The sequence below is a fragment of the Podarcis melisellensis genome, assembly GCF_964234715.1.
Source record: "Podarcis melisellensis genome assembly, chromosome: 5".
Lineage (NCBI taxonomy): Eukaryota > Metazoa > Chordata > Lepidosauria > Squamata > Lacertidae > Podarcis > Podarcis melisellensis.
This window is the reverse complement of record NC_138537.1, coordinates 6,241,916-6,266,491: the sequence shown is the minus strand read 5'-3', so window position 1 is coordinate 6,266,491 and position 24,576 is coordinate 6,241,916. Positions and strand designations below refer to the sequence as shown.

At 41.5% G+C, this 24,576-nt stretch overlaps 2 protein-coding genes across 2 annotated transcripts in view; both read right to left on the bottom strand.

The window, feature by feature from the left end:
* Positions 1-24,576, bottom strand: part of LOC309369816 (cytochrome P450 2J5-like) — a 201,041-nt gene that overhangs the window by 116,800 nt on the left and 59,665 nt on the right. The gene's annotated exons all lie outside the window — the stretch shown is intronic.
* The window catches only part of LOC309369829 (cytochrome P450 2J2-like), a 31,537-nt gene continuing 19,891 nt past the window's right edge, over positions 12,931-24,576 (bottom strand). Inside the window, exons 3-9 of the mRNA XM_081911176.1 lie at positions 23,611-23,760; positions 23,109-23,269; positions 21,446-21,622; positions 19,556-19,697; positions 17,849-18,036; positions 16,660-16,801; positions 12,931-14,321 (exon numbers count right to left, since the gene is read on the bottom strand). Coding sequence (XP_081767302.1) covers positions 14,134-14,321; positions 16,660-16,801; positions 17,849-18,036; positions 19,556-19,697; positions 21,446-21,622; positions 23,109-23,269; positions 23,611-23,760 — 1,148 coding nt within the window. The 3' untranslated portion in view covers positions 12,931-14,133. The remainder of the gene's footprint in view (positions 14,322-16,659; positions 16,802-17,848; positions 18,037-19,555; positions 19,698-21,445; positions 21,623-23,108; positions 23,270-23,610; positions 23,761-24,576) is intronic.

The window sequence follows — 24,576 nt, the reverse complement described above, 5'->3', positions numbered from 1 at the left end:
TGCAATTCACAATCTGAGCACAAGAGGTGTCTGATGGTGCTGCAACTCTAGGTATGTATAATGAGATTGCATCACCATTCCCCAATCATGGAGATTGGTTCAACCAATGATACCTTTAGGAATCCATTTAGAAAACCACTATACCATGTGTGTGGCATGTGGCATGTGAAAAGCTGTGTACAAACTGGGATTATACAATTTCCTAAGGTAGTGTGCATATCATATGTTTCACTCAAACAAAAATGAGAGACAGTAAGAACTTTAGCTAAACGCATCCACATATTATAGCTATGACTAGAAGAAGTGTCAGGAGAAAGATATATACATTGAGTACTAGCTATCAAGAAAACAAATAATATACATGTAAAAATCAGCATAGAGTTCATATGTAGCTGAGTAATTAAAGCTACTAAAAAGTCTCTGGTGCTTCTGGAACATCATGATGCTAAAATCGTGTCCTGGCATCAGAGTCCAAGGTCTTCAGCATTCCCCTTGTCACCTTCGGGCATCCCTCAGCCTTTTCGAGGATGAGGATGGACATGATGGACTTTTGCATGGGGCTGCTGAGCCTGTAGAGGCGGAATCAGGGTCATGATCCTTGCAAAGTCCAGAATGGGATTCTGCAGGCCTTAGTGCCAGCGCATGTCTCGGCCTATAGGGATGGATACAGCGACCTGGAATCCACACAGGACCTGAGGAAGCAAGAACAGTAGGGCATCCTGCCCCTAGGTAATTAAAGGAACAGGTAATCAAAGGAACAGGTCTCTCTCACTGAAGGTTGGGGAGCTGCCGGTACATCACTAGAGGGCATTCCAGAGATACCTCTTCCCTACAATGGTATTTTATAGGAGAAAATTTATTAAGAAAGGAAACAGTTAATTGATTTAAGGTAAAGAGAACAGGAGTTAAAGCTGAGGAAGGACATCCATCAACAATATCCTTAGCTTGTGTCAAAGGAATGAAAAAAATAGTTTAAAATCAGCTGCATAGTTCCCTGGTGAAAAAATGTATGGCTGTCAATTGCATTAGAAAATAATGGATAGAAAGATTTCAAAGCAGAATCAGCATGTTGATTTCCTTCTGAAATTATATCTTTGAATCCTGTATGAGAACAAACATGAGAGTAAACATAGGCAGCATAGAAAGGCGCAATTCTATGTTTTAAGAGATATTTCAGTGTCAAGAACAAAGAGAGTAGATTAAAGGACTTCCGGTCTAGCGAGACTCTGAGCCAGGCGGGGATCCCTTCGCTGCGGAGGATCCCGAACTCTCCGGGGGAAAATAGGGGTGTCGCAGGGCGCAGCGAACCCCTGAAAAGTATCTGCAGGACGATACGGATACAGAGGTTCCCGTGGTGCCGAAACGCTGAATCCCCGGCCGTCAGGTAACTCCGTTTTGGAGCGAAGAGCACGGCGGGGGGGGAAGCGGGCTGAGGGAAGCCATAACTGCCTCTGGGGAGCGAAGCCCCGAGCCTGGAGGAGGAACGCTAGATTCTCAGATAAAAGGACAACTTCGAATTAAAGAAGGAAGCTGTAAAAGTTCGATTAAGCTAAAATTCGAGTTGGAAAAGAAGAATTTAAGAGAGCTTAACTTCCACCCGAGATCGCATTAGACGCAGAGCGCTAAGCAAAGCGGAAAAAAAAAGTAAGAGTCGCTAGCGGACAGAACTCTCTCTCACTGAAAATTTTCTAAAGTGTTGGATATTAAGTAGCAGGGGAGGAAGACAAGGGGAGAGCCAAAAGAAACAATATAATCTCTGGACGGACTTTGTCCCTATTTCCCCAGCCTGTGACAAGGTAGAAGGAAAGAAAGGACAGTGCGATCTTTTGAAAGTACTGCGTGAGAGAAGATAAGTGAAATAAGAGACGCCATTACTTTCCCCACGGTCAGCACGTACTAGGAGAAGGAGGAGGGGATAAGAGGGGGAGTGCCTGACAGGGGGTTTACTACCCAGCAGAGACGTGGACAAAACAAAATACACTAAAGGTCCCTCCCTATCTCCCTCTTAGAGAGAAAACCCTTATTAGATCACAGCGGAGACTTGAGATTTGGGGTGCTTTCCTCTTTTTTTTTGCCCTTTCAAGACACCCACTCCCCCCTGGCAGGACTAACAGCGCCCCTGCGGCAGAGGAGGAAGCTGCAACATAATATACTATTGTAATATATCACTACTTTATTTATTCTTCCTACCCACCGGACTCAGCGGAACTGGGTTGGAAGCGGAAAAAGAGTGCTGTTTAAGGGACTTCCGGAGCTTCGGGAAAGTGATTTCAATCGCGGCCAAAAGGAGTTAGCCCAATTGAGGGCAAGAAGACAAACAGGATTGGAAGACAGTGAAAAGGGGATTAGCCCAATTGGGGGCAAGAAGACTCAGAAAGAAAGAAAAGGGAACTGGGGTATCAAATTTTGGAAGTGAAGTCTGAACCTTCATATTTAACGGATTAGCCTAATTGGTGGCAAGAAATAAGAAGACTAAAATCGGACCAAATTCGCAAAGACTGCAAACTAAAGGGGGCAGTGGGAACTGAAATATAGACTTCCTCATTCTTTTTTTAAATTGAGTTTTCTGTTGGGGTAGGGGGGAGTTGGTTCTCCGGGAAGTGGGAAGAAGGGAAAAACGGTATACTGGGATTAATTTAAACGGTTCAGCGGGATTAGACTAAAATCTCACAATGTCATACACGCAGAAAAAGGTAGGGGAGGGGGGGACCCCAATTGAAAGAAAGGGGTCCAAACAAGAATCTGATTTCAGAGCAGAAATATTAAAAATGTTCAGTGAAATTAGACAGAGTGAAAAGAACTTAGAATCAAAAATTGAACAGGTAGACGCAAGAATTGGAAAAATGGATAAGAAAATAGATGAGACAGTAAGAGAACTCAAAGGGCAAATTAAGGAAGTATCTAAAAGAACCCAAGCATTAGAAGAGGGGATGAAAAAGATAAAAACGGAAATAAGAGAATTAAAGCGAGAAGAAGACAAAACCAAGATGGGACTCCAGGAGACCAACAAAACCCAAGAAGAAATGTGGGATGCCATCTCTATGAGTGAGCTTCGACAACGGGAAGCAAATCTGAGGATGAGAGGAATACCAGAAACGCAGAATGAGAATATTAGACAAAAGTTAATAGTAGAGCTGGCGCGGTGGCTGGAACTCCAGGAAGGTGAAGTAGCAAATATGATATCGAACGTCTTCAGAATGAGGGTTAAAACAAACAAAGTGAAGAAATATCCAGGAGACTGCCTCATAATTTTCAAAGATAGGGATATGAGAAATTTGGTCCTTCAAAAAAACAGAGAAAAAAGGCTAATTATAGACGGTAGCTACACAATCATTTTCAAGGACATTCCAATTAGATTATTGAAACGGAGAGACCCCTACAAAGCAATAGCCCAAACTCTCAAAAAGAATAATATAGAATTTAAATGGGAGTTCCCCGAGGGGATCTCCTTTTTTTATAAGAGCAAAAGGCATAGACTGACCAATCCGCAAGAGATAAGTAAATTTCAAAGGAAATACAAAGAGTTGACGGCAGAAGAGGAGGAAGAAGATAAGGGAGCACCAGGAGGAGAAGAGATAAAGAGGAAAAACAGCCAGAGAGACGAGGAACAGGAGGGAGAAGAGGCGAGAGAGGAAGAGGAGGAAGAAGAGGAGGAAGGCATCTAAATACATTTAAGTAAAATAACATGGCTTTAAAAATCTGGAACTGGAATGTGAATGGCTTGAATGAAAAGAAAAAACGCAACAAGGTGGAACAATTTTTAAAGAAGAAAAACTTAGACATAATTTGTCTACAAGAGACCCACATCGCAAGGGGTCACAGAAGGATCCTGATTAACAAGAGATTAGGCAATGAATTTATATCCTCAGATAAAAAGAAGAAGAGAGGAGTGGTAATGTACGTTAAAAGCAAAATAGAAGCCCAACAAATATTCAAAGACGATGAAGGAAGAATGATGGCAATTCAGATCAATTGGCAAGGTGAAAAAATAATAGTGGTCGGGATCTATGCGCCAAATGATAACAAATCCGAATTTTACAAAAAATTGGAGGACAAACTATTAGAATTCACAGACCAAAAGATAGTATTGATGGGAGATATGAACGGGGTGGTCTCCTTAGAAATGGATAGACTAAGGAATAACAGCTCAAAAGAAGGGAAGTTACCTAAGTCTTTTTTTGAAATGATAAAGAGCTGTAATCTATTAGACATCTGGAGGCTGAGATACCCACTAAGAAAAGAATTCACATTCTACTCCGACCCAAATGAATCTATGTCCAGAATTGACCAAATTTGGATATCAAATGAGCTGGCACCGAGAATATCCCAGGTAGAAATTCAACCAAGAGTAATCTCAGATCACAGTCCTTTGGAAATAGAAATCAAGAGTTTGGAAGAAAGATCGTTTAGATGGAAAATGAGCGACTACTTATTGGATGACCAAAAGGTAATTGAAGAGGCGAAGAAGAAATTGAAAGAATATTTTGAAGATAATTGAGACAAAGGAATGAAGAAGAGTGTGGTCTGGGACGCAGGAAAGGCGGTGATGAGGGGGTATTTTATCCAACAGAACTCGATCAAAAGAAAGAATAGAGAAAAGGAAAAGAAGGAACTATTAAGACAAATTACGGAAAACGAACAGAAACTGATAAAAAAGCCAAATAATGCCAGAATCAAACAAAGTATCAAAGTGTTGCAAAAGGAGTTCGAAATGATGATAAATAAAGAAGTTGAATGGAATATTAAAAGATTAAGACAAAAGAATTTTGAATTTGCAAATAAAGCAGGGAAGTGGCTGGCATGGCAGACTAAGGAAAGAAAAGAGCGAAATACAATAAACAAAATAGAGGTGGGTGGAGAGGAGATAACCAACCCTAAGGGGATTAGGAAAGGATTTTTGGATTTCTACAAACAACTGTATAAAAGGAAAGAAAAGAACAACATAAGGAAAATAGGAAGGTATTTGAAAGAGAAAGAAGTACAGAAGATCCCAACAGAGGCACAAGAGAGACTGAACACCCCAATAAGACTGGAAGAGATAAAAGAGGCAATCAAAAAACTAAAAAATGGAAAAGCCCCGGGACCAGATGGCTTTACAGCAAGGTATTATAAAGAACTAGAGACAACCCTGATACAACCAATGAAAGAAGTGATGAATATGATTTTGAAGGAGAAAGAGATTCCGGAGACGTGGAGAGAAGCACTCATAACATTTATTCCAAAAGACGATGCAGATCCGACGCAAGTCAGAAATTATAGGCCAATCTCCCTATTGAATACGGATTATAAAATCTTCGCAGGGATACTGGCAGAAAGGCTGAAAAAGGTTTTACAAGGAATTATACATGAAGATCAGGCAGGCTTCCTTCCCGGCAGACAGATGAGAGACAATGTGAGAAATATTGTAAATATTATAGAATATCTGTCTGCTAGGAATGAGAAGCAGGCAATGCTAATGTTTGTGGATGCTGAAAAAGCATTTGATAATGTATCATGGGACTTTCTGCTGAAAAACATCGAACAGAGGGATATGGGCAACGACTTTTTCAACGGAGTAAAGGCGATATACACGGAGCAAAGAGCCAGATTGATAGTAAATAGTGTGATTTCAGAAGAAATAAAAATCTCAAAAGGCACTAGACAAGGCTGTCCACTGTCCCCATTGATATTCATCATGGTTCTGGAGGTGTTATTAGACTCAATAAGGAAAAAAGAAAGAATAAAAGGGGTGACGGTAGGAAAAGACCAACACAAAGTAAGAGCCTTCGCAGATGACTTGGTGCTGACGGCGGAAGATCCGCTGGAGTCAGCTACAGAAATATTGGAAGAAATTGAGAAATTTGGAGAGGTAGCGGGGTTCATAATAAATAGGAAGAAAACAAAAATCATGGTTAAAAATATGGAGAAATCAGCGACGGAAGAATTGCAGCAACAAACAGGAATTGAAATCGTCAAAAAAGTGAAATATTTAGGAATCTGGCTGACCCCAAAAAATATCGACCTATATCAGAATAACTATACACTGACATGGAATAAAATTAAGAAGGACTTGATAATATGGAATAGACTAAAATTATCCTTTTGGGGCAGAATTTCTCTAATTAAGATGTCAGTATTGCCCAAAATGTTATTCCTATTCCAAATGCTACCGATCTTAAAAGGAACGTTGATTTTCAAAGAATGGCAGAGGTTGATCGCAAGATACGTTTGGCAGGGGAAAAAACCAAGGATTAAACATAAATTATTGATAGATGCAAAGGAAAGGGGGGGTTTTGCCCTGCCCGACTTAAAGATATATTATGAATCAGCATGCTTATGTTGGTTGAAAGAATGGATCAACCTGAAAAACACAAAGCTGTTAGATCTGGAAGGATTCGATAATAGAGCCGGATGGCACGCCCATTTATGGAAGGAGAAGAAAAAGGGTTACAAATCATTTGAAAACCATATCTTTCGGAGAGCTTTGCTGGAGGTATGGGATAGATACAAAAACATTCTGGAAGTCGGAGTCCCACATTGGTTGTCCCCATTAGAAGTGTTAGCAGTTAAAAAAGTTAATATGAGAGATAACTGGGCGACTTATGGAGAATTGGTGAGGAAGGAAGGGGGAAAATGGAGGATAAAACCATACGAGGAAATAAAAGGGCAGGTTTATGATTGGTTACATTACCTCCAAATAAACGAAATGTTTAAGAGGGATGAAAAAGAAAAAGGGTATAGAGAAAGAGAATCCAAATTTCAAAGAGAAATAGTGAATAACAACCATAAGGTGATTTCAAAAATGTATAAAATCTTGCTAGAATGGTATACGATGGATGAGGGGGTGAAAGATACGATGATTCAATGGGCCAGAGATTTGGGACAAAACATAGAAATAGACGATTGGTACAAAATATGGAACGAAAACATAAAATTTACAGCCTGTGTCTCCCTAAAAGAGAATTCAATGAAGATGGTGTATAGATGGTACCTGACGCCAGTAAGATTAGCTAGAATGTATAAAATCAGTAACAAATGTTGGAGGTGTGGAGAGAAGGAGGGTACATTCATGCACATGTGGTGGGAGTGTAGCAAAATAAGGGAATTTTGGGGGACTATACACAGTGAACTGAAGAAAATATTAGGATATAATTTTGTCAAAAAACCGGAAATTTTTCTATTAGGAATAACAAGAAGGGATATAATAAGGAAAGACTGTAAATTTTTTCAATATGCTATTACGGCGGCAAGGATGCTGGTGGCCCAGAATTGGAAAGGAAAAGAGGTCCCGACTCTGGAAGACTGGAGGGCTAAACTTATGGATTACGCAGAACTGGACAAATTAACAGGCAAAATAAGATATCAAAAAGATCAGAAATTTTTGGAAAACTGGGGGAAATTTACGGATTATTTGGAAATCGTATGTGAGGAACAAACTACGTTAGTGTGTCTTAAAGAAGCTTTGTGAAAGAGTGAGGAACATTGCGCAAAGAGAAACATAGAAAGAATTGTAATGTCTAATGGTAATGTTGAAGCTAAGAAATGTGTAGATAGGATAGAGGTTACGAAAGATTGTCGGGAAAGTTGAGGGAGGTCTAAACAGAGAAAAGAGATGAGATGTAATGGGATACAAATAAGTTTTTCTTTTTTGTGTTGCTAAAATTCAATAAAAATATATGAAAAAAAAGAGAGTAGATTAAAATCTAGCATAGGAGAAAGATAGGAATTAGCCAAATGCGATAAAAAGATATCCCACTTCACACAAAATCATAAAATGCAGTGGAAGTGTGTAGGCTGGTCTCTGTCAGTTTTCTGATTAGCTGCAAAGAAATATGCCAGTTATTTTCAGAATCCTTATACATTAAAAGACTTTAAAATAGGAACCTGTTTTTGGACAGAAACCAATTTTCAGGGTACCTGTTGAATTAAAACCAGGCATGAATCTTTAGGAGGGTTAAAATAAACTATCCCAATATAATCAGTAAATGCAAACTGATAGGAAAGAGAAGAACTCATTAAGGACTCATGCTCCTGTTTTAGAAAAAAGCAAATAACAGCAATATCAAATCCAATGTTAGGCAAATGTAGCCACTCTAAAATTACTATTCTGTCAGCAGCATCTGGGGGAAAAAAGGAGTCCTATAAGTGAAAACATTGTATTAAGAAGAATCACGTATATGAAGTGACTCCAAAACTCTGCAACTCCTGTAAATTCATTAGGAATTTTAAGTTCAGGGAGGAAAGGAGAAAAAGAAACAGTCTGCAACAGGTGATGAAGAATGAGTCTCACTGTCTGAGGTGGAAATCAGACCTGTATGCTATGTCTTAATTTTATAAACCACCACAGGGAACTGGAATGGAAAAGTAGCAAGTTCTGCTGTCATTAGATTCAAACCAGCACTGCCCTTAGTGGCATGGCGCAGATTTGTCACAGGAGACTGTGTGTTAACAGCAACTGTGTTAGAAGCAATAGCTGGCTTTGCTGATTTAGCTTCAGTAAAAGACTGACAATCAGCCGGCACAACAGTCTTCGTTCTCCCATTCAAACCCAGGCTGGAAGGCCATCTGTCCTGGCATTGCCTGTCTTTAGCAGGATGAAGGAGACAAAGCTGCTGCTAGGAGGGCGGATTTGTGAGTCTCGGTGTCAATATTCTGGCAAGGCTTACTCATTTGAGCAATATCTGTTTCTGGCTTCTGGTACATCGCTTTAAGAGCAGTCTTGCAATCAGCATTTGCATTTTCATAAGCCAATTGTTTCATTGAAACTTCAGAGGCCTCAAGGTTTGGAATTAAAGTACTGGCTCCTCTTAGCCCATCAAGAATGACATGCAAGCCATTTTCTGTCACACTTCACTTCATTTTTTAAAAAATTGCGAAGGGCAATGATTCATGGGCTCTTTGTTCCTGTGCATTCTGAACAACAGGACAGACTGCTAATAATGGTAATGTGTCAGCTGTTTTTTCTTCACTGCTTCCTTCTGCCATATTTTGAATAACCAATTTTCGCACTGTGCTCCGAGCCCCTTGTGGGCACTGGTCCACCAAAGGTGGCATGGAATTTACATTCGACCCAGGCAAATTTTTGGCAAAGGAAGGTGCCAATGGAGTTACTTTTGGCATGACCTCAGAGGAGAGAGGCTGGAAATCTAGAGGCTGAGATGGAGGAAACAATATTACAGTATTTTTAAAATCAGCTAGGGGTTGCAACAATATGGGAACATACATAGAGACAAATGGTGGTTGCAGCGTCTCTACACAAACGCCAGGTGTGCAAGACTTGTAGAAATGCCTCAGGATGTCTATGGAGTGCATCTCCCAGCTCATTCAATTTCTTAATGTCATAAGTACCCCCCTCTGAAAACCAGGGGCACAGTCTAGCAATCTCTAACAACAATTTTTCTACTAAGGGTGCTAAATCCTTATCATGCCCTGCCTGAGCTAGCAAAAATAATAAATTATTCCTATGCTTTTCCTGCACTTGTGAAAGCTTGCTTCCCATGATCTCACCTGAAAGGTAATAGACGCGCATCTTTGGGGCTCATTCCGAGCGAATGAGATACTAAGTCTGGGAATCGTTTTGCAGGAGATGATCTACCGCAACCGAGAGATAGCAGGTTGCAAGCTCCGAGGGGAGTCCAATCCTGGAGGTTTCCTTTTGCTGAGGTTTCCTTTAGCTGTGCCTCAAATGCTGAGGTTTTTTACAAGCCTCACACAGTATCCTTTAGGTTGCCTCACACGGTTCTTTAGGTGGCCTCACACGGGGCACCACTATGTTGCGTTTGCACAGTAAAGGAAGGATTGAACTCTGATTAATAAGGATACACACAGAGGCTTGAACCAGTAAGACTCTGGGAAGGGTGCGTATAATCGTGTCTCTCTGTGCTTGTCTGAGTGCAGCCCCCTGGCCCAGGTAGTTTTTATTCACAAAAGAGCTTTTTACAGAGTGTTCGTAAGAACCAATCAGATTTCCTCTGAGCATTTCCACAAATCCACGTGGGGACAAAGTTAAACTACTAAAACTAATTAAGCTCAAATATTTCTGGGGTAAACAAAGAGCGGAGCTACAAAGAAGAGCATCTGGCAACCCCGGAGGTAATAAATAAGCAATACATATGATAAGAAGGATGGCCAGGAGGACAGTGACCATTATGTTATTCTAAAGCAGCAATGCGGCAGCAAGCAAAGGCTATAGCAGCCAAGACTGCTGCTTGTGGCTGGAAAGCCAAACAGGAAGTTTGTGACTGTTGCCATGGGAACAAAGGGGCAGTCCATTCTGTACTGAGCACCGGATGTTAGCTCAGTGGGTTTGTCATATGACCTGTGCTGGAAGTACATGGGTGGAGTTTATTCTAACTGCTGATGAGTGCAGACATGTTTTCTCTGTACTGAAGTAAAAGACAGGAATAAAAGATGTAAATAGATTTCTGTCTGCTTCTTTCCCCTCCCTGGGGACACCAAAGGGGAGAGAGGAGCAGTTGGTGTGTTTTCCTCACAGCCTGAGGAAAATCGCCGGAACGGACCTCGCGTATGTTTTATCCTGCCGGGAGTCGCCGGAGGGAGGTCTAAAGAATTCAGCCGGTGCCTGAACAGATAGGCACATACCTCAAGACGGGCTAGAATTCCAACACATTATCCCCTTAATGTGAGATCTGTTTCCTGGCCCTAAGATTAACATCCTACATCAATATAGAGGAAGCAGGCTTACTCTATATTTGCTATAATTCCTCATAGCAATCCCACCTGATCACTACATCTCTGGATATTTGCACTCCTACACAAAACCAAGAGCACATGCATCTCTGGGTGCTGTCCTGTCTGTTTGCAACATCACTTTTGGTGTGGCTGCATATGGAGCTTACAGATGGGCTGAGATCTAAGATGGGCATGTACAGGGAACCCCTGACTTCTGAAGAAGTTCCGGTCTGGGTCCTTGCATGCAACAGCGGAGCACACATAAGTCCTGTTAAGTATAATTATTTAATTGACACTAAAATGGGGAATGCCTGTATGTAATTGAAACGGACATGGAGGATATTCCACTGGAGTATATCTGTAGGGACTGGGCAGAGGAGGAATGGTGGAGACCACCTCCCCATGCTGACCCTTCCAGGGAGGAGGAAGAGGAAGACAGTATAGATTTACAACAGGGGGTTGAGGGAGGTCGCAGCTCAGAGGCAGATGAGGGGGGAAAGCTGGGAAATCATGGGAGAGCCAGAACAACACCCAGCTGATACGTTGTCATTAGAATGCATTCCAGACCCTCCATCTCCCAGAACCCGGCAAGCCTTAAAAGCAGAAGAGCAAAGAGGTCAAAGACAGAGGGCATGGAGCAGCACATGTAGAGGAGACAATGAGAATGACGAATGAGGAAGTGGGCGAGACAGGGAGAGGGGGTGGAGATTCACTTGGGACAACGCCATTATCCAAGAGGCTGGGTTCTATAGCCCCTCTCTGTAAAGACTGAAATCAAGAAGAATGTAAGAGACCTTTCCTTGTCTTTATACTTTCCTGGGGAACCTACTGGGAGCCACTGACAGCATCCTGACAATACCAAGTTAGAAACAGCTCTCTGAGTGCCTAGAATAGTTGATGCAGTCTAAATAAATAAATAAATAAATATTGTCCAGTAGCACCTTAGTGACCAACTAAGTTTGTTCTGGGTATAAGCTTTCGTGTGCATGCACGCTTCTTCAGATACACTGAAACAGAAGTCACCAGACCCTTATATATAGTGGGAGGGTGGGGGTTTTCTCAGAAAGGTAGTAAGAGATGGGTGATTGACTCAATGGGTATGGTAAACCTGTTGACAACTGTTAACAACTGCAATTAGTCCTACAGGAAAAAGCATGGGATAGTATGCAGATGACCAAAAATAGCTTTAGCATGTGTAATGAGACAAAATCCAATATCTGTATTCAGACCAGATCTCTCCATAGTTTTCAGTTTAGTAATAAGTTGTCATTTCTCTTTCAAGTCTATTTCTGAAATTCTTTTGCAATAAGACAGCTGCTCAGAGATTCTGTATTGAATGTCCTGGGAGATTGAAGTGTTCTCCTACTGGCTTCTCTATCTTGTGATTCCTGATGTCAGATTTATGACCGTTTATCCTTTGGCGTAGGGTTTGGCCTGTTTGTTCAATATAGAGAGCTAGAGGGCACTGCTGACATTTAATGGCATACATAATGTTAGAAGATGAGCAATTAAATAAGCCTGAGATGGTATGTTTGATGTTGTTGGGTCCAGTGATGGTGTTGTCTGGGTGTATGTGGCAGCAAAGTTGGCATCTGGGTTTATTGCAGGCTCTGGTACCAGTGTCCATGTTAAGTCTGGGTGCTGTATTATTGTGGGTGAGGAGTTGTTGAAGACTGGGTGGCTGTCTGTAGGCAATGAAAGGTCTTCCTCCCACAGCTTGAGAAAGAGAACTGTTGTTGTCTAGGAGAGGCTGTAAATCTTTAATGATGCATTGAACTGTTTTAACTTGGGAGCTGTATGTGATTACTAGTGGTGTTCTGTTATTTTCTCTTTTGGGTCTGTCTTGCAGCAAGTTCTCTCTGGATATCAGTCTGTTTGTTGATCTGTTGTTTAACTTCACCAGGTGGGTATTTTAGTTCCAAAAAGGTTTGCTGGAGATCTCTTAGGTGAGAAACCCTGTCTGTAGAGTTGGAATAGACGCAGCTGTAACATAGAACCTGGCTATATACAATTGATTGTTTGGTAGTTTGGTATGGTAGCTGAAAGCATGTAGATATGTTTGTTGATCAGTTGGTTTTCGGTATAAGGTGATGTCTATGTGTCCATCCTGTATTTTTATAGTAGTGTCTAGAAAATGCATAGATTGCATAGATTGGTTCATTGTTAGGTTGATGGTGGGGTGAAAGTTATTGAATGACTGGTGGAAGGTGTCCAGGGTCTGCTGTCCAGATAATAAAAATATTGTCAATGTATCGCAGGTGCAAGAGAGGTAGAAAAGTTTGTTAACTATTGTTTTTGTTAATTTATTCATCTACTTTAAATATATACTCTTATGAAACTGCAGGTTATTACAATGTTCCGATCTGTTTACAATTTGTCTGTAAATATGCAATAAACCATATCCATTCTTTTATAAAAAGTTTGTTATCTTGATTTCTTATTTTTCTGGTAAGTTCTGCCATTTCTGCATATTTTATAAGCTTTTGAATCCATTCTTCTTCTGCTGGAACTTCTCCTTCTTTCCATTTGGGGGCATTCTTGCTGCTGTAGTAGCATACATGAATAAGTTGATGTACAATTTGGGAAGTTATGTCCTTCTCATTCCCAAAAGCTTCTGGGGGTTCTTTTTTTTTTACAAATGTTATTACAAACATCTTTTTCAATTCGTTATATATCATTTCCCAGTAAGTTTTAACCTTACTACAAGACCACCACATAAGACAAAAAGAACCTTCTTTCTCTTCTGACACTTATTTGATTTAGATTTATACATTTTTGCCAATGTACTTGTTGTCAGATTCCATCGATATATCCTTTTCATATAATTTTCTCTAAGACCATAACATGCTGTAAACATCAGGAAGAACTTTCTGACAGAAAGAGCTGTTTGTTAGTGGAATGGACTCCCTCAGGAGGTTGTGGACTCCCATTCATTGGAAGTTTTAAGCAGAGGTTGGATGGCCGCCTGTCATGGATGCTTTAGCTGAGATTCCTGCATTGTAGGGGGTTGGACCAGATGACCCTCAGGGTCCCTTCCAACACTACAGTTCTTTGGTTCTATGATCAGTATGGAGGGGGTTGAAAGGGGGTGGCCAAATCAGGAGGGAAAAGGCAGTGCAGAAAGAGGAGTGATCTGTGTGTAGGAGAGAGTTGAGGAAAGTGAGGAGGAGGGTGGAGGACAAAAGGGAGTAAGAATGGGGATGCAAAGTAAGTTGCAAAAAGGAGGGAGTAGGAGGCTTGGGGATAGGGTTGAAGATGAAAGCAGGAGCCTGAAAGGGCCTGAAAAACAGGAGATGGGATGAAGGTGATAATGGGTGCAAAGCAGAGCTGCAAAAAGGAGAGACCTCAGCAGTTGCATGAGATGGGAAGGGGAAGCTCTAGGGGGTTAATGTGTCTGGAATGGCAAAGAGTTTGGCAAGTGGAGGAAGCATGAGTGCAGCCTCCTGTAACTTTCCTATTGTATTACGCCTTGCAGCGGGGAACAGCACAGAGTTTATAAGGATGGGGATGTGTTGTACCCCCTGGTATAGACTCCATATTGACTTCTTTAACTCCTTCTGGCAGCTGGAAGCGGAACATTCTCAGCAGGCTGGTCAGCAGGATGAAAATTTCGGTCTTTGCCAGCTGCATTCCCAAACACATGCGAGACCCTGCGGAGGAGACAAGGGGAAAGCTGCAAGTGAGCAATAATTTACTTTCCAGTGTCCATTTCTTTGTACTCTACATAATACAATGGTGAACTAGACATAGTTAGGACAGGGAAATAATCAAGGCTGTTGTCAATTCCCTGGCCTGCTGAGTGCCAACATTTCATAGTTGATTATGAGAGGCAAACTTTGGTCAACTGCCCTGAACAATAGTGGCCCTGAGTCACAAACCCAGATTTGTGCCCTGAGTCACAAACCCAGATTGAAAGAAACTGAAAGAGATGGGAAGAGAGGGAGTGGAGGTTGTAGAAGCTGATTACCTTGTGCTTGCACCCCTGGTTTCGGTGTCAAGGTTTCTGGGTTTCTTTGTTGATTTGGTGCTGACACAAAGAGAGCTGCAAGGCTTTTTAAAAAAAATACTCAACTGCCTCTGCACAATCCCCAAGGGTGATGTTCTATGAGCTTAAGAGTCTTCTTCTATAGTATAGCATTGTGCAAGAAGGTCCAGCACAGGGCTAATCATTTTTTTTATTTAAAAAAAGAAATCATAGTACTCTGAATTCACTCTTCCCTCCCTCCCACCCAACAACATAAAATGTTTGGAAGGGTATATTGCTGGGGGGCAGGGACAATAAAGAAAGCGCCATATAATATCTGCAAGTTTAATATTCCAAGGGCAGCTCATAGAATGTCTAGTTGTAGGGTCACAGCTAACCGGGCTGAGACAAAGTGTCTGCCTGAGAGCTGCTGTCAGCCAGAGGGGACACTGTAAGACTCAGTAAAAGAACTCTTTGATGTCTTATGGAAAAAGTAGAAAACTCATTATCTCTAAGATGAATTAGGCACTTTAATTTGCCTTTCAACTGTTTCATCATCATAGTCTTAGAATACAACAAGATTCTCAGTATAATATGAGAGTTATGGCTCAACAAAGCCCAGCATTAACAATGCAGTTGAGTGTACATTATGCATTGACCCAGGTAATCAGGCCTATTGTTCTCCGCCAGCCCACCTGAGAAGTTCATTGTAAAAGAGGTCTGAGCTGGTGCTCCAAGCTCAAGCTGCATGGCTCTTACAAGCCATTTTTAAGTCTTTATACCCAGTGCTATTTTCCTAGAAAAAGAGGTGCTAAAACTTACCACAAATACCTTTTATAATGGCAATGATGCCCACCTGACAGGTGCTAGAACTGAGTTCCTGTGAGTTCCAGCTGGGAAAAAGCCCTGCTCCTACCAATAATTTAGGAACTTTCAGCACTGTAAGTCAAGTTTTACTGCCTGTGCAATGTTTTCTGAATGCTGTGTGGAAAAGCAAAGGACTCTGACCTTTGGAGAGTTTGTATGTGAACCATTATAAACTTACCAAATGTGTGGTCTTTTCCCTCTTCTTTGGAAGAGGGAAATTTTGAAAAGAACTCACAAGGGCATATATTAAAGGTCTAGCAGCCTATATTTCCACACTTTACTTTGCTGCATATTTTTTGATTTAAAAACTTTGCTGGGGTGTTCTCACCAAAAGAATACTTGCCCCAAACCTGGATCTTGGAATTCTCCTTTCTATATACACCTATTTTTCCCCTGACAACCAACCAGAAGAACCTGTAAAATCATGCTGTATTATCATACAAAAATGGCTGGCTCATCTTTACTTTGAAACATCATCTACAACAATTGAATAGGCATACAGTGGTACCTCGGGTTAAGTACTTAATTCGTTCTGGAGGTCAGTTCTTAACCTGAAGCACCACTTTAGCTAATGGGGCCTCCTGCTGCCGCCGTGCCGCCTGAGCCCGATTTCTGTTCTTATCCTGAAGCAAAGTTCTTAACCTGAAGCACTATTTCTGGGTTAGCGGAGTGTGTAACCTGAAGCGTATGTAACCCGAGGTACCACTGTAATTATTTGTATAAAAAGGTTAAGAGATGTTTGGAAGTTAGCAATGAGGATGTCTGCTGAATTTCTGCAGGAACAATACTTTACAGCACGTGGCAGATGATATTAAACACCCAGCTCCTGACAGATACAGGACAAAAATACTCCTTTGTTCTTTGAAAACGGAAAACTGACACATACCCCATTCTCCTATAGAGGTCGGGATGAAAGAAGTAGAAAGCAGGGTAATTTCATTGTAGACTCAGTTCTGAGTGTGGTTTCAGACCAGGCTAAATTACATCCCAGGAAAAGATGTAGGGTGGCTTCAGCCTAAACATGCCCAGCAGTGCTACTCCTGCCAGAAGGATGTTATTTCTGCTCTGCCTCCCTTGCTACTGCTGTTGTCATTTCCTGGAATCTCCCCAATAAGCATGCCTACAAATCACAACATAGCTTGGACATTGGCATTTACCTGCACCAAATGGTAGGTATTCTTCTCTAGCCACATATTGTCCATTCTTGTCCAAAAAATGATTTGGGTTGAACTCTGTTGGCTTCTCCCATCGTGTTGGATCAAGAAGAACAGAACGCAGATCGGGAACAATAGTAGTCCCCTGCAAAGAAGAAACAATTGAAAGGGAATTCACTCAGAACACTGGATTGCCCTTCACTACCCTAGGGCTAATATTTGTGAAATTCAAACTGAATTTAAACTGGGTGGGGTTTTTGTGGGGAGAGTGGCATTTACCAGTGGCCAGATTCATCTCCAACTTTTTTCCATTTAAAAGCTGCCTGTATGGGCAGGGGAAAGGACGGTCTCGTTCTCTCCATCCGTTTTTTAAAAGGGAAGACCCAAAACCAGAGGAAGACTGCTGGTCACCATATTTTCCCCTCCTTGATACATGAATAATAGAATTCTAGAGCTGGAAGGACTCCAAAGGACATCAAGTCCAATAACCTGCGATACAGGAATCTCAACTAAAGCTTAAATTATAGAAGACCATCCAACCTCTGCTTTGAAATCTCCAATGAAGGAAAGTCCACAACAACTCTGTCAGAACTTGAAGCCATTGGTTTAGGTCCTGCCCTCTAGAGCAGGAGGAAACATGCTTTCTCTATTTTCCATGTGATATCCTTCAGATAGTTGAAGATGACTGTCATATCTCCTCTCAGTCTCCCTTTCCCCCAGGCTTTAGCATAACTAGCTTCCTCAATCATTCCTCATAAAGCTTAATTTCCATACCCTTTATACTCTTGCTCACCCTCCTCTGCACACATTCCAGCTTGTCAATATCCTTCTTAAACTGTGGTACCCAGAACTGGACACAGGACTCCATGTGTGGTCTGACCAAAGTAGAATAGAGCAGTACTATTATTTCTGGACACTATACTTCTGTTGATGCAGCCTTGTATAGCATTAGCTTTTTTTTATGCTGCATCACACTGTTGAAACTATACTCCTGACCCCCCAAAAAATAGCACTAGCCAACGGTGAAACAAGTCTGCAGATGGAACTCCTGCTCTTGTGTGGTTTTCTTGCTCAGTCGGGTTTTAGACAACACAAGCTCCTGAATGGCTGCCTGCAACACTCAGTACGCTGCAGCCCAGTGATCCTGTTTGTTCTTGGGATACAGGAGTGCAGTTGTATCATGCTTCTATACCTTGGGAATGAGGGAACCACAAATCTTCACATCCTCTGTACATTGCCTGACAACCCCAAAAAGTAAGGCATATTTAAAGCGCTGTGTTTCATGAATCACAGCATTGATGTAGGGCAATTTCTTCTTATCTTGATAGCTGATTGAGTGAGCAGAACCTATGACATCTTCTATCTCCTTGTAGGCTTTATCTGAAGAGAATGATAGAAACATATGGTTTATTTTGAATATTGCATATATATTTTTTCAGATGGACATTTATTTCCCATGAACTTATTCCATACGATTCTGTGAATGAGTCCCTGTTCCTTACATTTATAGCCCACCTATTCCTCCAAGGAGCTCATGTCAATGTACATGGTTCTTCTCTACTATAGATCCCAGGGGTGAAAAAGGGGAAAGTGAATCTCCTCTCAGCTGTTTCCGGTTACTAGAGCTGGCTGTAGGGCTATGATCCAAGGCTGTCTGTTTTACACTTAAAAACAAACAAATATATCCTCCACCCCACAATATTTCCTACTTTCTTTCATTAATCATCTTTTCCTTACTTGATCTTGGCAAACATCAATCAGGGAAAGGGCTCAGGCACTTATTTCACAGCAGAGGCAATGATGGCATCTGCTGGGGATCTCTTGGCCAGTCCTCTGCATGGGATCCAACTGTTAGAGGTGGAGGTCCCTTTGCTCTCCCCCCTAAAATATTTGAGGGGCCCGGACCTCCCAAAGTTGATGGATGTTACCATTCAAATGTGGACTGGGGCTTACTTGCCCCCTAATAATTTATTTGATTTGGCACCCCTGCCTCTTTATATCAAATAAATGAGCTTCTCTCAAAGAGAAAATCACCCGCTAAACTGTGCAGAGGAAAAGGTGGATTCATTGGCTATGTGTTAAACTGCCATTTATATTTCAAAAGATTCCCAAGTCCTTTTATTATGGCCAAAGAAAATGCAAAGAGGGAGGGAGTGAGCCCAGCAGAACTCTTCCAGGCTGAGTGTTGAGCAAAGGGGAAGAGAGAGAATAAGAAAACAGGAGGCTTGTTACTAAAGTCATAATCTGTGCATTAATTAACATTTCATATTTGTTGCAGAGTTTTAGAAGTGGTATGGCTTACAGGTTGTCATGAAGGAACGTGGACTTCAGGATTCATCACTATACCCCTGGCAAAAACAATGACCTCTTTATGCATCTTTCTCTCCCTTCCTTTGGCCATGCCGTTTCCCAATCTTCAAATTGTCTTCCCTCTATTTGCACAGCCATTCCTCTCCTTCAGAAAAACTTTCATGGACTCACTTAGCTTCATCCACTACCCACAACCGCCTCCTGTTCCAACTTTCTTACACATTCAGACCCTCCATCTCTTCCTGTCCCAGTCATAATAGATTGGAAGCTTCCCATGGGGACAGGGCATTCAGGGCATTTTACATTTCTGCTTCTGTTGACCTTGATTTTAGGTTCCAGAAACTATGTAGGAAAATGTTGGTGGGGAAAAGGGTTCTTTCTAGATGAGTAAGTCAAAAGCATTTAACTTATTTTGATAACCCTTTGTCTTCCAAAACTTCCATCATAAACTCACTAACTTTTAACTATTTCTGTTCCTTTAAGTTCCTTGTTTTAGCACCTCATTAGATATGAATGAAACCTTTAAAGAATTACAGTCCACTGTCAAGAGGTCAAGAGAAGCCCAGGCTCCCATAGCTCCCTCTCTCACCTTGGATATCTGGATGACTTGCCAGGAGGAGAAGCGCCCATTTCAGAGAAACTGTGGTTGTGTCTGACCCTGCTACAAAGAGGTCAAAGATACACTGAGCCATGTTTTCTTCATCATAGTTAGACCCTGGGTCATTCTTGCTCTGATGTTGAAAATAGGAAAGGTGACATGTCATTTACATGCATTACAACCTGACCTTCAGCACATACTTTATCTACTTTCACCCATTTATTACCATACCACCTTGTTGTTGTTGAGTCGTTTAGTCGTGTCCGACTCTTCGTGACCCCATGGACCAGAACATGCCAGGCACTCCTGTCTTCCACTGACTCCCACAGTTTGGTCAGACTCATGTTTGTAGCTTCGAGAACACTGTCCAACCATCTCGTCCTCTGTCATCCCCTTCTTATTGTGCCCTCCATCTTTCCCAACATCAGGGTCTTTTCCAGGGAGTCTTCTCTTTTCATGAGGTGGCCAAAGTATTGCAGCCTGAGCTTCAGCTTCACGATCTGTCCTTCCAGTGAGCACCATACCACCAGGAAAGGCTTAATAAGGGGTCAAGCGTCCCATCACACCACCTGAAGTGACATGGGAAACTGCCACCACCACTGCCCTGATGCTGTTGCTTCCTCCCTTACCTGCATTGCATAGCAGTGCCTGCAAAGTGACAGCAGCAACAGTGATATCCAGTAAGATCTTGTGAGATTTTGATGAAATCTCACCGAAGCTGCCACCACTGCCAGCACTGCTTCTTCACCAGTGGTGGACTAGCGTATTTTTCGCTCCATAAGACACACTTTTTTCCTCTTAAAAAGTAAGGGGGAATGTCTGTGCGTCTTATGGAGCGAATGTGTGGTCCCTGGAACCAAATTGCCAGAGTGCAGCATGCTCCTGGGCTGCTCTTTCGGGGTGGGGGGAACCGCGCTGCTCTGCCGGCAGCCTCCACTTCCCCCTGCAGCCCCAGGAAGCTTTGGGAGGCTTCGCGTTGCTTTTGCTGAAGCCAGAACATCAAGAGGGATAGCCGCAGAAACGCTCTTCAACAACATTTGATTCGGAATATATTTTTTTTCTTGTTTTCCTCCTCTAAAAACTAGGTGCAGCTTATGGTCGGGTGCGTCTTATAGAGCGAAAAATACAGTAGGTGGTGCGTCAACAGGGATGTCTCCTGTTGACACTCCACTGCCCAAGGCTGTTAGCAATTTCACCACTCCCAACCTTCTTTTTAAACCTCATTCGAACAGTTTGTTATAATACTGTTGTTGCTGTTTTAAAATAAACATTTTAAAGGCCTTAGCCCCACCCACTAAATTGCTTCATGGATGGATTCGGAACAGGTTGTCCCCGGGGTGGCCTACAGAAAATTGGCCTGAATTGAGAGCCACAGATTGAGGCCACAAGGCACACAGGGGGGATTGTATACATTCCTGCAAAGGATAGCATGAGTTAGAACTATGCACCAACATATCCTCCACTGAAGAAAAGTGAGATAGAAAATGAAACCATTGAACCAGTAGAGCTTTCCTGTTGTCTCTGCCCATGTTTGAATGCGAGATGAACACCAATCCAGAATAATGTAAGCACAGAAGCAATGCTCCAAAGGGAAGACCCCTTACTTGACACACACAAATTTCTACTCATTCACACTCACATTTGGGGTTATGGAAATACCTGGCATTTCCTACCCATTTCAATAGATGTTTATGGATGGAAGTCAACCTACTTTAGCAACTAAAATGACTATGAGGGAAATTTGGCGAAACTCAATGTGCATTTCAGCTGAGATTCAGAATAAAAATATTGGTGTCTTAGCAAGACATTAGTATTCACATGTAGGATGGAATATAATGACTCTTTGGATGAGCAGGATTCAGTTTCAAAGCAGGTACTTACTTTCTCCATCTCAAGTAGATAGAAATCAATGAAATCCTGTGGCTCATGCAGAGCCAGATTCTCCTTATGCTTCGTTATCTCCTCCTTTGCAAATGACACTACCATCTCCATGCAGGTCAAGGCCTTCTTGTGGGGCCCTGGAAGATGTTTCACGAACCATGGGAATGCTTCATACAACTAAAGGAAAGATAGCAAAAATGCTGTCATTACCATGAGGAAGCTTGGTCACATGTTTCATGTTTTGGATTAGCACTTTAATAATCTGCATAATCCTTCAGGGCTAGCATATTTCTTTGAGTCTAACTGAGAAGAAGGAAGGTGTTTGCAGCTTCTCCTGAATCTCACAACAACTGGTTCTGGGAATTATCCCTAGCTGAAAATGTGAAAGAAAAACGTTGCTCAATATATTTTCCAGCTCCCAGACTTCATTCCAAAACTGGGAATAATCCCAGGACTCCTCCTGGAACAAGTGAGTGGTCTTTTTGCAGGAGGTGGGGATGGGTGGAGAATATGGCGGGGGGACGGGGGACATTCCAAGTCAGTTGACATTTAAACATGAATTTGTCTAATATGCAAATTCAAACACAGCCATCCTTTGAAATGTGCACTTCTGCAATTTTTATTATTACTTATTTTATTTATTAAATTCCCCAGTTCCCTGTCAAATAATGCTTACCTTTCCTCTACAAAACATCTTTTAAAAAGAAAACTTTTCCTTTTTTCCTATTTTCTGCATTAAAGATCAATTGCATACCTTTTCTGAATACCATATATATATATATATATATATATATATATATATATATATATATTAAACAACAACAAAAAAGTTGTACATTTATCTCGTTTGTGACAAGGGAAACAAAGTTCACAACAACAACAAAACAAAAAACCCCCAAAACTCATCTATTCTGACAATAAATCTTAGTGTACAACTAACTTCCTGTCGTCTCCATACTTCACTTAGTATTTACTAACTTATTGCATAAACATATCCATTCCTTTTATAATAAAGTATTATTTCTCTTATATCCTTATTTCTTGCTTAATATAGCTACAGAGGATATTCAAAGGCTATGACCGAGTTAAAACTGCAACAACTGTTCTTAAGATATGTTTTAAAAACTTCCCATTTTGCAATACAATAGTACCTCTGGTTACGAACGTAACCCGTTCCGGAGGTCTGTTCTTAAGCTGAAACCGTTCTTATCCTGAGGCGCACTTTTGCTAATGGCACCTCCCACTGTGCGCATGCCTCTGACGTGCGACTTCCACTTGCATCCTGGGGCAAAGTTCACAACCAGGAGCAACTACTTCCGGGTTAGAGGAGTTCATAACCCGAAGCGTGCGTAACCAGGACCATTCATAACCAGAGTTACCACTGTAAATACTTGTTTTGAATTATCTTTTATTTTTCGGTTAATTTGGCTAGCATATTCAACTAATTTTTGTAACCATTCTGACCTGAAAGGGATTTTATCACTCTTCCAGTTAGTCGCCATTAGGATTCTCGTGGCGACAGTGGCATATAATTAGATTTAAACCTAATCTATCTTCTCCAACACTCTATCCTCTATCATAATGGATTCCAGAAGGCCGAATGGGGACCCTAAGATCCTTGGGAGACCTCTCTGGCTCAGGAGGAATGAAAATGTCTACTCACAGAATGCTGGATGCTGCCTTGAAATTTTAGGACAAAATCTATGGCTTCTATCAGCTTCCGGAACTTTTCATCTTCAAGAGCAAACCGGTACCCAAAAACTACAGCACATATCACGTTGGAGACTGAATTAGTGATGGGCATGGAGGGGTCAAGTGGTTGTCCTGCAAAATAAAGTTATACCAATGTGAGTTCAGCTGCTCCTGTTCATTCTGAGAGTGGGATTTTATGATGGTCAAGAGAAACCTGCTGTGATCTCCAGCACAATGGGGCAGTGTGTCTCACAGAAGATTTGGTGGTTCAAGTCCACCCAGGGACAGCTGTGGTCAGAATTCCTGTATTGCAGGGGATTGGACTAGATGACTCTCTAGGTCCCTTCCAAGTCTACCATTCTGTGATTCTAAAGCATATTACATTCCTTTCCAAAATGGACAGAGGCAGTATACATAGATTTCTGCAGACTGGAAAATAAGAAAACCCATCACCATCACCTAGGATCATGTACCCTTTGAACTTGCAATGACCTCCACAAGCTGACGGGCCTCATCTGCTATTTGGTGCTCCATGCCTTTCTTCCCCAATCCCAGCTTCCGCATAGTAACTACTCCAAGCCGTCTCTGTTGCTTCCAGATGTGATCATTTGAGAATATAATACCTATTGGAAATCATTGAGAAATTATTATTTACAGAAATTAATGTAAATAACTAAGTTGCCAGCCTGGAAGAAACTATGTTCACTGAAGTTCATGTCCTTGAATTTAATAACTACTTGGTCTCTCTGAAGCAAAGAATTAGAAGATGATTCAGAATCCGTCTCAGAATATTATATGGGTAGTTCTACAATATTGGCGTAACAGAACCTCACTTTCTATTGCCTTTTGTCATTCAGAAATTCATTATTCATTATTGTGTGATAACAGAACAGAAATCAGGTGGTCCCAGTATTCCCTGCACTTTACAGAATCAGAAAAATGTGAGATCTCCAGATATGTGATATCTACGATGGGGGATTTTGTCTAACGTTTAAAATTATGGAAAACTCAGGTGATACCTGCAAGTTCAGTCTTCGTTGCACAAACAACAAGTGTTGATAAAGATAAATTCTGTGGCATTAGCTATCCCTCCCAATTTGGTGTCATCTGCAAATTTGATGAGCATCCTCTCAATTCCTCCATCCAAGTCATTTATAAAGACATTGAACAACAACATGCCCAGGTCAGAACCTTGCAGCACCCCCTTGTCCTCCTTTCCAAAATGATGAGGAACTATTAATGAATTTGGGTTCTGTCAGTCATCCAACTACAAATCCACCTAACAAGTACCTCATTCATCCCACATTTTAGCAACTTCCTTGCAAGAATATAATGGGGGGTTTTGTCTTTGACTTCTGGGAAATTAAATTGCCAGTGAGGCAATGGAGGAATTTGCCGGACCTTACATTCTTGGCAGAGTTTGAGTTCCAACAGATATC